This window comes from Beta vulgaris, chromosome 5 (assembly GCF_026745355.1).
Source record: "Beta vulgaris subsp. vulgaris cultivar EL10 chromosome 5, EL10.2, whole genome shotgun sequence".
In the NCBI taxonomy this organism is placed as follows: domain Eukaryota; kingdom Viridiplantae; phylum Streptophyta; class Magnoliopsida; order Caryophyllales; family Amaranthaceae; genus Beta; species Beta vulgaris.
Window position 1 is genome coordinate 58,197,133 of NC_079206.1, and position 15,388 is coordinate 58,212,520.

At 36.3% G+C, this 15,388-nt stretch overlaps 2 protein-coding genes across 2 annotated transcripts; both read left to right on the forward strand.

Annotated features, from left to right (window-relative positions):
• Positions 1-3,953: 3,953 nt before the first annotated feature.
• On the forward strand, positions 3,954-5,195 carry LOC104894366 (uncharacterized). Its single transcript, XM_010680588.1, has one exon. The coding sequence runs from the start codon at positions 3,954-3,956 to the stop codon at positions 5,193-5,195; it is 1,242 nt and encodes a 413-aa protein (XP_010678890.1).
• Positions 5,196-7,863: 2,668 nt separating this feature from the next.
• On the forward strand, positions 7,864-8,358 carry LOC104894367 (uncharacterized). Its single transcript, XM_010680589.1, has one exon. The coding sequence runs from the start codon at positions 7,864-7,866 to the stop codon at positions 8,356-8,358; it is 495 nt and encodes a 164-aa protein (XP_010678891.1).
• The last annotated feature ends 7,030 nt before the right edge of the window (positions 8,359-15,388 follow it).

Genomic DNA, 15,388 nt, shown 5'->3' on the forward strand with positions numbered 1-15,388 from the left:
TGTTTTTGCCAAAGCTCTCCAATCATTAGGGACTGTCCTATAATCAACATTGCTTCTTAATAATTGACGATCATATATGGTAGCCACCCAAAGATACAGTCTTGCATCAACGTTTCCCGAAAGCCATGCAACCTTCCCATGCCCTGCCTCCTCGAACTGACTTTCTAACTTCATAGCAGATCTAATATCTTCGTCAGATATGCCAAACTCTATTAGCGCATATCCTTGGAAGTCATCCTTGTTCCACATGGACTTGATCTTTTTGATTTTATAGCCAAGATCAAGAAGTATATTACGAATCATCGTGAAGCTTCTTCCAATAGGCCTCCCCTTGTCATCTCGTTCCACAGGCAAATTGTGGATAATACATGTACATGGGCTTGCAAGAGTCTCAATGACTGAGTCTATTTGTTTGTTAATTTCTGTAAAGATGAAGAGAAACTTTTGGAGGGGTAGACAACTTGTTTTACTGCAATCTAAGTTCTATTTATATAGAAGTATAAAATACCTCCCAAAAAAAAATTCTCTATCTTTTAATATTCTCATATTAATATTCTTCTAGTCGACGTGATGTTTGAGTTATGCGAATTTGACCCGGCCAATTGGTTGTTATTTGGATTTTGAACCCAGGTTATCCAAATAACAATATGGGTCAACCCATATTTTACTTTAAGTGGGGCAACATAATTAAATTGAGTAAAATATGATTTTAAACTCAAAATAATTAATTAATTTTACTTTGACATTTAATAAAATTTTCATACCTACACGACTACACCTTGCATTTCCTTTATTGGGTGTATTTTTATTTCTTTTATTTCTCACTTAACATTCTGCTTACATCTTTATGGATCATTCGAAAACAACGCTTTGGTAATAATCTCTATTCTATATGGGAAGAGAAGGGGGACACCAAAATAATGAAAGCCCCATCTTACATTTCCTAAATTACACAAATTAGAATCACTATAATAAAACTACAATAAATTAATTTAACACTTGTAATTTTATTATAATGATTCTAATTTGTGTAATTTAGGAAATGTAAGATGGGGCTTTCATTATTTTGGTGTCCCCTTTCTCTTCTCATATAAAATAGAGATTATTATCAAGGCGTTGTTTTCGAATGATCCATAATGATGTAAGCAGAATGTTAGGTGAGAAATAAAAGAAATAAAATACACCCAATAAAGGAAATGCAAGGTGTAGTCGTGTAGGTATGAAAATTTTATGAAATGTTGAAGTAAAATTAATTAATTATTTTGAGTTTAAAATCCTATTTTACTCAATTTAATTATTTTCCCCCATTTAAAATAAAATCTGGGTTGACCCATACTGTTATTTGGATAACCTGGGTTCAAAATCCAAATAACAACCAATTGAGTCAAATTCGCATAATTCAAATATCACGTCGACTAGAAGAATATTAATATGAGAATATTAAAGGGAAAATTTCTTAGGTACCCCTGAGGTTTGGCGTAATTCCCAAATTACCGCTCACATTTGGGGAATTTCTCAGATACCCCTAACGTTTGTGTTTGGGCTTAAAATACCCTTACAATGGACGGAACCCTAACGCCATTAGGTTTTCCCTCTCTCTTTCCCCAATTTTCTCTCTCCTCCCATTCCCCCACCACTGCCAACCCCTCTCCCCCGGCTGGCGACCAAAAATCGGCGGTTGCCGACCACCACCCACTTCGGCACCGGCGACCCTACCATCTTCCCTTCGCCGGACAGAACAACAGCATCCCCGACGACCCCACCCTCTTCCCTTCGCCGCCCAGAGCAGCAGCACCTCCCGACGACCCACCCTCTCCCTTTCCCCAAAACAGCACCCTCGACACCCCACCTAGCCCTCCCCTTCCTCATTCTCGATTCCCCCACCCTATTCACCCCGACACCACCCCCTCCCCCCTTTCCCCCTATCGAAAATGGCGCCTCTTCCCTGTCTCCCATCGTGAGTCGACCCCCTCCCCTTCCCCACCCAGATACACCGCCCCCAAATCCTTTAACACGCCCTCGAAACCACCCTAGGCTGTTGTTTTGCTATTCTGGCCAGTGCCAACGTCGAAAGTAAGGGAATGGGGAATGGGGAAAGGAGGGGGTAGGGTCGCCGACGCTGGAGTAAGGGAGGGGGTTTGGCAGTAGGTGGCGGAATGGGAGGAGAGAGAAATTCGGGGAGAGAGAGAAGGAAAATCAAACGTCGTTAAATAGGGTTCCATCCATAGTAAGGGTATCTTGAGCCCAAACACAAACCTCAGGGGTATTTGAGGAATTCCCTAAATGTGGGGGGTAATTTGGGAATTACGCCAAACCTCAGGGGTACCTGAGGAATTTTCCCAATATTAAAATATAGAGAATTTTTTTGGGGGGTATTTTATACTTCTATATAAATAGAATTTAGATTGCAATAAAACAAGTTGTCTAATGGCGTTGTGATCTCTCTCTAGAAAAGTTCTCTCGATGAAAATCGTAGCCATGGCAAGAACTTCGAAGAACCGGAAAAACAATAATAAGCCTAAAGGACCGACGTCTGATACAAATGCAAAGAAGACAAAATCAATGGAGGAGTTGCTTGGTGTAGCAGCTATGGAGGTAGAGACTGTGGAACGGACTGAGGAGGAGGATCTTCGCGACTTAAAACAAAGTCAGCAAACGCATCGAATCTTCTCTGAATGGTTGTCATCTATTCATTCAGTAACTAAGGATGGTAGAAATAATGGTGAGAAGCGAATTAGTTGGGCGGATAGAAGTTGTGGCGTGATTAATCCAGTACCAATTCTGCAATTCTCGGATGAAGATGAAGAAAATGTAGATGATGAGGTAATTACTCACACTCTTAACTCTGATCATGATCTTAATAGTGAATTGAGCAAGCGACGAATTGTTAAGATAAATATGGAGGATATTCAACCTGAGATTGATTATTGGAGTTCATCGGTGGTTTGTTATGTGGTTGGAGCAAATCCACCTCCTATGGTGATGGAAGGTTACATCAGAAGAATCTGGAGGAATAAGGGGGTTGATAAGGTAGCTGTGCTTAAAAAAGGGGTGTATATTGTGCGCTTTGCAACAATGGAACAGCGAGATAAAATTTTGGCAGGGAATTCAAATTTTTTTGATAATAAACCTGTTATAGTGAAACCGTGGGATGCAGAGATGAATGTGATGAAGGAAGATTTTAATATACTTCCTACATGGATCCAATTGAGTATTGACTTCAAATATTGGCATGAAAGGTGTTTGATGAAACTTGTGGAATCAGTTGGAAAGTTTGTGCGTGTGGATCAAGCAACAGCTAAACGTGATAGATTGCAATTTGCTCGCGTTTTAGTGGAAGTGAGTGTGTATCAGGAATTTCCTGATCAAATCACATTCATAAATGAGAAAGGAGTTGAAATGGTGGCTGGAGTACACTATGAATGGAAACCACAATTCTACCAAGTGTGTAAGAATTTGGGACATCCATCTGAGGAGTGTAGGAAGCAGGTGAGGAAGGTTGAGGTGGGTAAAAAAATGGGTTGTAAAAACTACTCAGCAGAATGCAGATATAGTGAAAGAGGACAATGTGGTTAAGGTGAATATTGATCCTAGTTGTGTAGCTAAGGTGAATGTAGCTTCTGGAAGTGTAGAGAAGAAGTTTACTGTGGTTACTCAGCAGTATAGAAGAAAGGAGACTGAGAAGAGTGTGGAAGATACAGAACTGAAGAATGCATTTGAGGTGTTGGGAGATATGGGTGATGATGGAGTGAAAAATAAGCTTACAGTTGATGGAAATATAGGTGATGCAGAGAGGGGAAGGGATTCTCCTCAAAAGGAACATGGATAACATCATGTGCTGGAATGTCAGGGGAATCTCTAGTATAAGCAAACAAAAAGAAGTTAAGAATTTGCTTAGTACTAGGACCCTGGGATTAGTTAGTCTCATTGAGACTAAAGTCAAGGTAGCAAAAATGGGTAGGGTGTATCAAAATATATTCAGTGGTTGGTGTTTGTGCACTAACTCTTCTCATCATCCTGGTGGAAGAGTTATTGTGGCTTGGAAAGATGATTCTTTCAAGTTGGATATATGTTATATATCTTCTCAAATGATTCATTGCAAAGTACAGGCAATTAGTAATACAAAGGAGTTTTATTGTACTTTTGTCTATGCTTTTAACTCAGCAGAATTGAGGGAGGAGCTATGGAAAGATTTGGAGATGATTGCAGGGAACATGAAGGAGGCTTGGGTGGTGTTAGGAGATTTCAATTGTGTTTTAGAAAGGGAGGAGAAAATAGGGGGTCCTGTTAGAGATCATGATATGATCCCTTTTAGAAGATGTGTCACAAATTGTGAGCTGGAGGATATGAAGTATTCAGGATGCTATTATACATGGAATAATAAGCAAACTGATGGCAGCAGAGTGTTTTGCAAATTGGATAGAGTGCTTTGTAATGTGAGATGGTGTGAAGAATTTCCTACAGCAGAGACTAGATTCCTGCCTGAAGGCCTCTTTGATCATTCTCCTATGCTGTTGCAGACTCACCAAGTGCAAAGAAAGGGTGCAAGTCCTTTTAGATTTTATAAAATGTGGTGTGAAGCTCCTGATTTCCTGAGAAGAGTTAGAGAAGCTTGGAGCAGTACAGTGAATGGAACTCCTATGTTGTGTGTGATGCAAAGATTAAAAAGAGTTAAAGCTGAGATGCAAGAGTTGAATAAAGTGGGATTCAAAGACATACAAATTGCTGATTGCAAAGCCTATGAACACTTACTGGAGTGTCAGAAACAGTTTCAGCAAAGGCAAGATGGTGAATTTTGTGCAAAAGAAAAAGCGGCAGCAAGTGAGTATAGGAAAGTTCATGCTCATTACATATCATTCTTGCAACAAAAGTCAATATATGACTGGATTAAGATGGGTGATGAGAATACTTCCTTATTTCATAGAGCAATAAGGAAGAGAAGGACTCAAAATGCAATTTATGGCATACATGATATTAATGGTACCTGGGTGGAAGGAGAAAAGGTTGCTGAAGCCTTTATTGAATATTACAAAGGCTTACTAGGAACAGCAAAAGAAGGTTCCAGTGTGATTAGTGCAGAAATAATTGCTCAGGGGCCTTGTTTGAACTCAGAACAGCAAGCAGAGCTCATGAGTGAAATCACTGATGATGAGATTCAGCAAACTCTTTTTTCAATCCCAGCTGATAAGTTGTAATCCCCCATATTTTTAAAGGATTTTCATAAATATATTAAGTTATTTATGTAATTATATCTAAATCCAAATGAGTTTGGAAAATGATTTGACTTTTAAAAAGGGTTGACTATTTTAAAAGTCAACTAAAAATATTTTTCTTAGCTTAATAAAATTGGTAATATTTTAAATTAAGCGTGTTTTAAATAAGAGTTTAATTATTAAAAGCATATTTGAAAAGAAAACTTAATGGAATCGAAAGCCCAAAAGTAATAAAAAGGGAAAGGATAATTTGATGACTAAAGTCCTAATAAGCCCATCTTGTTAGTCATCAAAGTTTTAATTATTGAAATTCCTTTTCCTAAGCCCAATAGGATTAGCCTATTTAAATATCCTAAAAACCCAAATATTTTGCCCTACACTTTATTTTCTCTCTCCTCCCTTGCACGTGATTTCCGAAATTCCTCTCTCTCACTCGACATTTTCTCTCTCCTCCCTTGCACGTGATTTCCGAAATTCCTCTCTCTCACTCGACATTTTCTCTCTCCTCTTCCTCTTGAGCGTGAGTTTCATATTTTCTCTCAAAAATCGTTTCTTCTTCGCTAAGTAACGTTTCTTGTTGAACAAGAAACGTCACGAATAATTTCTTGAAGCCAAAACTGCTGCCGCCACCTCCTTGCTGCTGTCACAGCCGCCGCCTGCTCTTCCTCCTTTTGTTTCGGTTGTTTTCTTTACTTCTCCTTTAAGATTCCATTAAAGTCCTAATTTTTATTGTTATTTTATTACTATTTGCATGATTACGATTTGAGTTATTATTTATTATGAAGAATTTGTTTCGGTTCTCATATGTATAAAAGAAAAAATTTCAGATTTATTATTTTTAGTTTTAATCATGAAAGATGTGATTTTTAGGGTTTTAAATCACTAGAAATCGTATATTTAAAGTATGAATATGAATTTTGATTGGAATACGATTTTTATATGCATTTAAAATATTTTCAGAAAGTTTAGAAAATTTTATAGATGCTGGAAATTCAGAAAGTTAATATTTTAAGGTTTTTAATGGTTTTTAATCACTAGAACGTTGATCTATACTAGGGATTAAAAATAACGAGAGTTTAAATTATAAAAACGATTTTTAAAGAAGTTTAAAAGGGTTTGGACGTTTTAAAGTTGCTGTATTTTTTTTTAGTTCAAGTATTTACTTGATTATTTATGTTCTAGGCGGAGATTTCATGTAGGGGACTTTTAGAGCTTAAAAGTGGCTACCGTTGCGTTTATACAAGGTACGTACATAGTCTACGTGCTATATGGTTTAGGAACATGCCTTAGGTATGATTGTGTTTATTAGTATCATGTATAGGACCTTGTTGTCATGTATATGATTTACTATGATTGCTTTACATGTTACTTGCCTGTGTGCTGCATGTAAATTGAGAATGTGTATGGGTATGACTTGTTTGTATGGAAGTTTGATGCAAACAATAATTTCAGTTTTGGTATTAATTCGTAAGTGGATTAATTTAAGTAAGTTGAAATCATGTGTTACATAGATTCTTGGAGTTATTAATTTATCTTATAAGAACCGTGGATCTTATTTGGTAAGTATGGATTATACCTATATAAAGGTATGGATTTATGTTGGCTAGGTTCAACAAAGGATAAAAAGAAATAAAAAGGAGTCTTGATTGATAAGTTATGGATCACTTGTTAATTCAAAGATAAAAAGAATGTTGTTATGATTATGTGATTATTGAATTATGTGTTATTTGGTTGTTGTGGTGTCAACACAAGTAATAATTATATTAACGTAAAGTGAAACGAGAATAAGTTATAGACTTTAGACTGGTGCACGTCTAGAGTTGGACACTAAGGGTTGGGGTACATAGTCCGCCGTGATATGTATCTTCGAGGGTTGGATTGATCACCATTCCTCTTTAGTTCAAAGGTTCCTCGATATCGTAGGTCATTCTGGTTTACGGAGTCATGACCGTATTTCCTATTTTTGGTTGGTCAACTCGTCCAATAACTATTCCATTAAAGTAATAAAAGTTGGGTCTAGTGTAGTTCAGTAAAAGTTGTTGTAGAGTATTACTTATTTATGTTATTATTTATTCCTACAAGTTACGTTTGTAGTATCATGCTTAGGATTATTTGTGTCTGATATGTAGTACTCAGCTTTGCTGATTACGTGCTTGTCTGTGTTTGTGATCATGGCTTTGCCTATTGATCCTGTGGTGATCCTTCAGGGGAGCAGAGTCAAGAAAGCATTGACATTACAGGTTCGAAGATGCATACCATTGGGAAATCTGGAATGGAGAGGCTTTTGTGACATTAGTCGTATTTAAGTTGTTTCTAGGAAGTTATATTTCAAACATTAGCTTTAAGTTGGTGTGTTTCAGTTCAAACATTGTTTGACTCTTATTTCATAAGTTTAATAAAGTTGGTTTTGTTTTAGTAAGTTTTCCGCTGCAAAATTCTGAGTAAGCCAAAACGTTATCACACGGGCGATAATGCCTGGGTAATTCTCTAGATTTGTTATAAAAGTATTTTCTAGAAAGAAAGAATTATCGGGGTGTTACATAAGTCACCTGGTCCTGATGGCTTTGGTACAGCTTTCTATAAAGCTTCATGGGAAATCATAGGTAATGATATCATAACTGCTGTCAAAGATTTCTTTATTCATAGGAAGATGTTGAAAGATATGAACAATACTTTGATAACTTTGGTGCCTAAGTCTAAATGCCCAAGTAATGTTTCTGACTATAGACCAATTGCATGCTGCAATGTGGTCTATAAATGCATTACTAAAGTTATATGCAATAGAATGAGGACGATGCTACCTGATATAATAGCAGAGAATAATCAAGGTGCCTTCATACAAGGGAGATTCATTGGGCATAATATTATGGTTTGTCAAGACATTGTGCATGGTTATGGAAGGAAAAACTCTAAGCCTGGGTGTATCATTAAAATGGACATGAGGAAGGCATATGTCTCTATTGATTGGAAATTTATGGAAAGTATGATGAAAGCTTTAGCATTTCCAGATCAATTTGTCCAGATGGTGATGGAATGTGTTACATCGCCAAGATTCAGCTTGCTTGTGAATGGTGGAAGCTGTGGGTTCTTCCCAGGCAAAAGAGGACTTAGACAGGGTGACCCCATGTCCCTCTTCTCTTTGTGATCTGCATGGAGTACCTCACAAGAACACTGAAAATGGTGGGAGACAATACTCTATTCAAATTTCATCCAAAGTGTAAAGGGATGAAATTGAATCACTTGTGTTTTGCAGATGATGTGATCTTGTGTTGTAAAGGAGAATATAGATCAGCATACATAATGTTACAAGGTTTTAAGCATTTCTCTGCTGTGTCTGGGCTTGAAATCAATGAAAACAAATCTGAGATCTATACTACTGGTATGGATCCAGTTGAGGTTAGAAGAATTGCAGAGGTGTCTGGTTTCAAGATTGGTCAGATCCCTTTCAAATACTTAGGGATCCCAATCAGTCCTAAAAGGCTATCATCTAAGGACTGTAAAATTCTTGTAGAGAAAATGACAGCTCGAGTGAGAAGCTGGAGCAGCAGGAACCTTTCATATCAGGGAAGGCTTGTGCTGGTTAATGCTGTGCTTAACAGCATTCATGTCTATTGGGCTCAAATTTGTATTCTCCCTAAAAAAGTTCTGCAAGACATAGAAATGATATGTAGAGCTTATTTGTGGTCTGGGAATTATTATAGCTCTAAAGGGGGTTATGTGGCTTGGTTCAAAGTGTGCACCCCAAAGAATGCTGGTGGGCTGGGAATTCGAAATATTGTCTCCTGGAATGTGGCAGCTATGGGGAGATATACATGGGCTATTTCAGCAAAAAAAGATAACCTTTGGCTTAAATGGATAAATACCATCTATATTAAAGACAGTAGGTGGTGGGATTACAAACCACCCTTGGAATGTAGCTGGTATTGGAAGAAGGTGTGTGCTGTGAAGGAAGAAATCAAAGCTCTCATGAACGAGTCACAACTCATCAGCACGGCAAGATATTCAGTACAAGATGTATACAAGAAGTTAGTGGGTACTTATGCAAGAGTACACTGGGATAAGCTTGTCTGGTGCAGATTAGTAATCCCTAAGCATAGATTCATGATGTGGCTGGTGATGCACAATAGGATGCAAACAACAGAAAGACTCTGCAAAGTTGGAATTTGTGATTCATCAAGATGCCTTATTTGTGATAGTGAGGATGAAACTCAGGAACATCTATTCTTTAGATGTTGTTATAGTGCTAATGTGATGAAGAAAATCAAAAGTTGGTTGAGGTGGAATAACAACAGTACTGATGTACCCAGACTACTCAGGGATATATCTCATAGTAGAGAATCAAGATTCAGGAAGCAGGTCTATGCATCTTGTGTGGCAGCAATCTTATACCATGTATGGTGGACAAGAAATGAAGCTTTCTGGAACAATAAAGTTCATACAGTAGCTGGTGTCTGTAATAGAATTCAATTAAATGTAATTGAAAGATGTTATTGTAGTTACAGTAAGAAGAGAAGTCAGAAAGATAGAGAGTGGATTAGAGAAATATCCAATGAAGTGTGTAAGTAAGCTGTAAGTTGTTTGCTAGGAAGCTTGCTATTAGCCTTTCTACTGTTTGGCTTGTAGCAGCTTTGTTTGGTTGTAATGTTTGTGGTGGTTAATATATTGATCTAGCTTACTTACCAAAAAAAAAAAAAAAAAAAAAAAAAAAAAAAAGTTGTCTACCCCCTCCAAAAGTTTCTCTTCATCTTTACAAAAATTAACAAACAAATAGACTCAGTCATGGAGACTCTTGCAAGCCCATGTACATGTATTATCAACAATTTGCCTGTGGAAGGAGATGACAAGGGGAGGCCTATTGGAAGAAGCTTCACGATGATTCGTAATATACTTCTTGATCTTGGCTATAAAATCAAAGAGATCAAGTCCATGTGGAACTAAGGATGGCTTCCAGGGGTATGCATGCGCTAATAGAGTTTGGCATATCCGACGAAGATATTAGATCTGCTATGAAGTTAGAAAGTCAGTTTGAGGAGGCAGGGCATGGGAAGGTTGCATGACTTACGGGAAATGTTGATGCAAGACCGTATTTTTTGGGTGGCTAGCTTACATATATGATCGTCAATTATTAAGAAACAATGTCGATATATTATAGGACAGTCCCCAATGAATGGAGAACTTTGGCAAAAATAGAAGCTAAGAATGACATAATGGATGCAGCTAGGGCGGTAACATCTTGGCTAGCAAACAGAGACCTAATGACATAATGGTTGATGTTTTTTTTTTTCTTTTCTGCTAGGTTTTTCGTGTACTTTGTAGTTTCTTATTTATTAATAAAAAATTTAAAGTTTATGATAATAATTTCATTGTCGTTGTTGTTTGTTCTTTATGATAATATTTTCATCTTCATTTTTTCAATGAATCTATAATGACATGAAATTGAAGGAGACTGACATGGGATACAAATATAATGACACAAAATATAAGACAAAATAATGAAATTTTTAAAAGTTTCTAAATTATATGAATGCGCACCAAAATGATATTAAAGACTCTAGTAACAAAGATTTGTAGCGGTTTGACCGTTACAGGATTGATGGCAATCCCTCATTATCCGCCCAATAAATGTCTTCCGTTTTTGGCCTGATTTCCTCCTATAAAATACGTGCCTTCTGATCAGTTTAAAACACACAAAACATTCACTCTTTTCTCTTCTTCTTCTTCTTTCTTTTCCAGGGTTTTGTGCTTTTCTCCAAAGCTTGGGCCTTGGGTTTTGGCCTTTGGCCTTGGGCCTTGGGGAATAAACTTAACTTAACTAAAGTTTTGGACCCGTGACTAAGCGCGTGTGTGGCGGTTTTGTGACTGTTGGAGATTTGAAACGGTTTGACCGTTACAGGATTGATGGCAATCCCTCATTATCCGCCCAATAAATGTCTGTTTTTGGCCTGATTTCCTCCTATAAAATACGTGCCTTCTGATCAGTTTAAAACACACAAAACATTCACTCTTTTCTCTTCTTCTTCTTCTTTCTTTTCCTGGGTTTTGTGCTTTTCTCCAAAGCTTAGGCCTTGGGCTTTTGGCCTTTGGCCTTGGGCCTTGGGGAATAAACTTAACCTAACTAAAGTTTTGGACCCGGGACTAAGCGTGTGTGTGGCGGTTTTGTGACTGTTGGAGATTTGAAACGGTTTGACCGTTACAGGATTGATGGCAATCCCTCATTATCCGCCCAATAAATGTCTTTCGTTTTTGGCCTGATTTTATCCTATAAAATCAGTGCCTTCTGATCAGTTTAAGACACACAAAACATTCACTATCTTCTTTTCTTCTTCTTCCTTCTTCCGGGTTTCGTGCTTTTCTCCAAAGCTTAATCTGCTAGTGGTGCCATTCTAGGCTAATGTGTTAACCTTAAGGAGCGTTCCAACCAAGATCGATTACCACCGTTGTCGGGCCGTAATTGCTTTCAAGTCAGTGGTCTCCTACCACGACATAGTCTTCAAATTCTATCTCTTCTGTCATTGCGAACTGTCTGTTCCAACAATTTGAAAGCAATTAACTTATTCGCAATGGCTGAGAGTTCAACCAAATCTTTGGCTCACCAGTTGGGCCTTGGGGCTTGGGCCTTGAGCCTTGGGGAATAAACTTAACTGAACTAAAGTTATGGACCCGAGACTGAGCGCGTGTGTGGCGGTTTTGTGACTGTTGGAGATTTGTAACGGTTTGACCTTTACAGGATTGATGGCAATCCCTCATTATCCACCCAATAAATGTCTACCATTTTGGCCTGATTTTCTCCTATAAAATCAGTGCCTTCTGATCAGTTTAAGACACACAAAACATTCACTCTCTTCTCTTCTTCTTCTTCTTCCTTTTTCTGGGTTTCGTGCTTTTCTCCAAAGCTTGGTCTGCTAATGGTGCCATTCTAGGCTACTGTGTTAACCTTGGGGATCGTTCCGGCCAAGATCGATTACCACCGTTGTCGGGCCGTAATTGCTTTCAAGTCACTGGTCTCCTACCACGACACAATCTTCAGATTATATCTCTTCTGTCATATTGAACTGTCTGTTCCAACAATTTGAAAGCAATTAACTTCATTCGCAATGGCTGACAGTTCAACCAAATCTTTGCCTCACCTGTTGGGCCTTGGGGAATAAACTTAACTTAATTGAAGTTTTGAACTCGGGACTGAGCGCGTGTGTGGTGGTTTTGTGACTGTTGGAGATTTGTAACGGTTTGACCGTTACATGGTTGATGGCAATCCCTCATTATCCACCCAATAAAAGTCTTCCGCTTTTAGCCTGATTTCCTCCAATAAAATCAGTTCCTTCTAATCAGTTTAAGACACACAAATTGGAAATTCTTTCATATTAAAAAGCATTATAAAAACTTAGCCATATTCCCCATAAGGCTGAAAGTATGCATTAACTTATTTTATAAGTAGTTTGTATGCTAAACACGTAATGTAACAATTCTGCCTAGTTCTGTATTTGAATGAAACTAAATATTGTTAGTACCATCTTCTCACCTGATATCTTCCAAGTTTTTTGCAGTATGACTTAGTAACTTCACCAAACACGGAAGTCAAAAGCCCTAGAATATGCTGCTCAAGAGTATGAGCTGTTGGAAATACAGATACTACATCCTGAGGAATGATAAAATCATAGCAGTTATGGGCCAAATGGACCACAGCAAGTACTAAATTGCAAAATAAAATTTACAAAGAAGTATACTAAAAAGTTGGATGAGGAAAAATGAAAAAGCATTGTTTAGTTGAACTAATGGGATGATTTGACACATTGTACTTGCTAGGAAAGTGAAAACAGGCAAACTTCTTCTTTCACTTTCATCATTTTTCCTGACTAAAAGAAACTTCGACCATAGTGCACCTCATTATTTTATAATATACTCATAGTATAATCTATTATATCATGTCTTGCTATGATCACAAACTTGCATATTGAACCTTTAATTTCATAACCGGACGTTAACTACTGCTAGTACTTAGTACTAGCGTGTTGTTTTATATTCATTTGAGTTCTGTTTCATTTTAATTCAGTTTAGTTTATTTCATTTCAATTTTTGTCAATTTAGTTCAATGTAGATTCTCTCAGTTTAAAATATTAGAGTCTAATTAGATTTTAATTATCTTCATTCTAGTACTATAATTTTTTTTTATAAATTTTTGTACTTGTATCATTCACATGTTTCACTTTGAGTTTGACTATCATTTATGATACTCTTTCTGTTTCTTTTCAATCTACACACTTTTCTTTTTCACTCTGTTTTTTTAATCTACACATTGTTACTTTTTTTTATTCTTGATAACAAGTCACATGGATATTCTCCTTTTTTCCACCCATATCATCCATTTTTTAATATTTTAACCCGTTTTTAGTTTCTCTCTATCACTTTTTAGTTTTTCTCTCCACTTTTTAAGTTTCTCTCTCATACTTTTGTACTTTCTCATTATTTCTCTCCCGGAGTGAAGTGAGTAAATTAAAAAGAAACGGATAAAATATATATTTATTGGAAAAATATAGTATTATATGAGAATTTGTTAGATTAGTCACCACATACGTTTTCAAATATGACTTATTATAAATTATTTTAGTCATAACTGAAGATATTAATGGTTAAAACTTTATAAAGGCAATAAATTATTTAATCAATTGATTTAGCTATATGTGCATGTGATTCTTTAAGATTGACTAAATACAAATTATGTCAAATTTTTTATTGGAGAAATTTTGTGAATAATTTTGTGAATAAGGCATATCAACCCCATAATAACACACGATTTAAAGGCCTCATTCCTTGTTTTCGTTTTATCGGCGATCTTCAATTCATGAAATGCAATTTTGAGATCTCATACTTCCTCCTTCAAGTGATCTCTCTCTATCTTGAGTTTTGCAATTTTCTTGGTTTGTTTTGCCTATTCGACTTCAGTTTCGAGTAATATAGCTGTCATGGCACCAGAGTCGACCACCTCTAAATCCCACCGGAAAAAACCACAATCTTTTTCCTTCATTTATATTAGAAATTTACATAAGTATAATAAATTTAATGAATAAGGTTTAATTTTCACTGCATTAGACAACTTACGGGCCACATTGAACAACCATGGAACTTCTTCCCGTAGTTCGGACCATATTTTGTCACTCAAAGAACAACATCCAGATTGTGATTGCATTTAATTCGCCGACTTCCCCCCGTGAATGACGTCGACTAAGTAACAGATGCATGTGAATGTTCTCCTACCATTGTCGCTTTCAACCCCATAAATACGAAGTAAGGGTCCCTTTAATAATTTTCGAAATATTACCGTTGGAATTCATAATACCTTTCTAGCACATAATATCTTATAAGACACGTCTTCAAACTTGGTACAAACAAGTGTCCAATGAAACCGACCACATATTACTATACATATTAGTTTATTAATAAACGTATGGCGTTAAAAACTTGAGTCTGTATGGGTAAGTGTAGAAACAAGTGTATGGTAATAAGAAACAGGTGAATTGTAATAAGAAACAATGTATTTTAACAAGAAACAGGTGAATTGTAATAATAAGAAACAAGTGTATTGTTATAAGAAACAAGTGTATTTTAACAAGAAACAAGTGTATGCTAACAAGAAACAAGTGTATGCTAACAAGAAACAAGTGTTATAAGAAACAATTGTATTTTAACAATAAACAAGTGTATTATAATAAGAAACAAGTGTATTGTATTAAGAAACAAGTGTATGGTAATAAGAAACAAGTGTATGTTAGCAAGAAACATGTGTATAGTAATAATAAGAAACAAGTGTGTTATAAAAAACAATTGTATTTTAACAAGAAACAAGTATATTATAACAAGAAACAAATGTATTATAACAAGAAACAAGTGTATTGGAATAAGAAACAAGTGTATGTTAACAAGAAACAGGTGTATTGTAATAATAAGAAACAAGTGTCTTTTTATAAGGAACAATTATATTTTAACCAGAAAGACGTGTATTGTAACAAGAAACAAGTGTATGGTAATAAGAAACAAGTGTATTGTAACAAGAAACCGGTGATTGTAGTGATTATGATCATGTAGTGATTGTGATCGTAATCGAAACTCTATTAGATTATTATAAGTTGTAGATATATTGGTTTACTAATCATGTATTCATTGTGATCGTAATCGAAACT

Coding starts and splice junctions, on each gene's coding strand:
- LOC104894367 (XM_010680589.1), top strand. CDS start 7,864: ATGTTGAAAGATATGAACAATACTTTGATAACTTTGGTGCCTAAGTCT.
- LOC104894366 (XM_010680588.1), top strand. CDS start 3,954: ATGGGTAGGGTGTATCAAAATATATTCAGTGGTTGGTGTTTGTGCACT.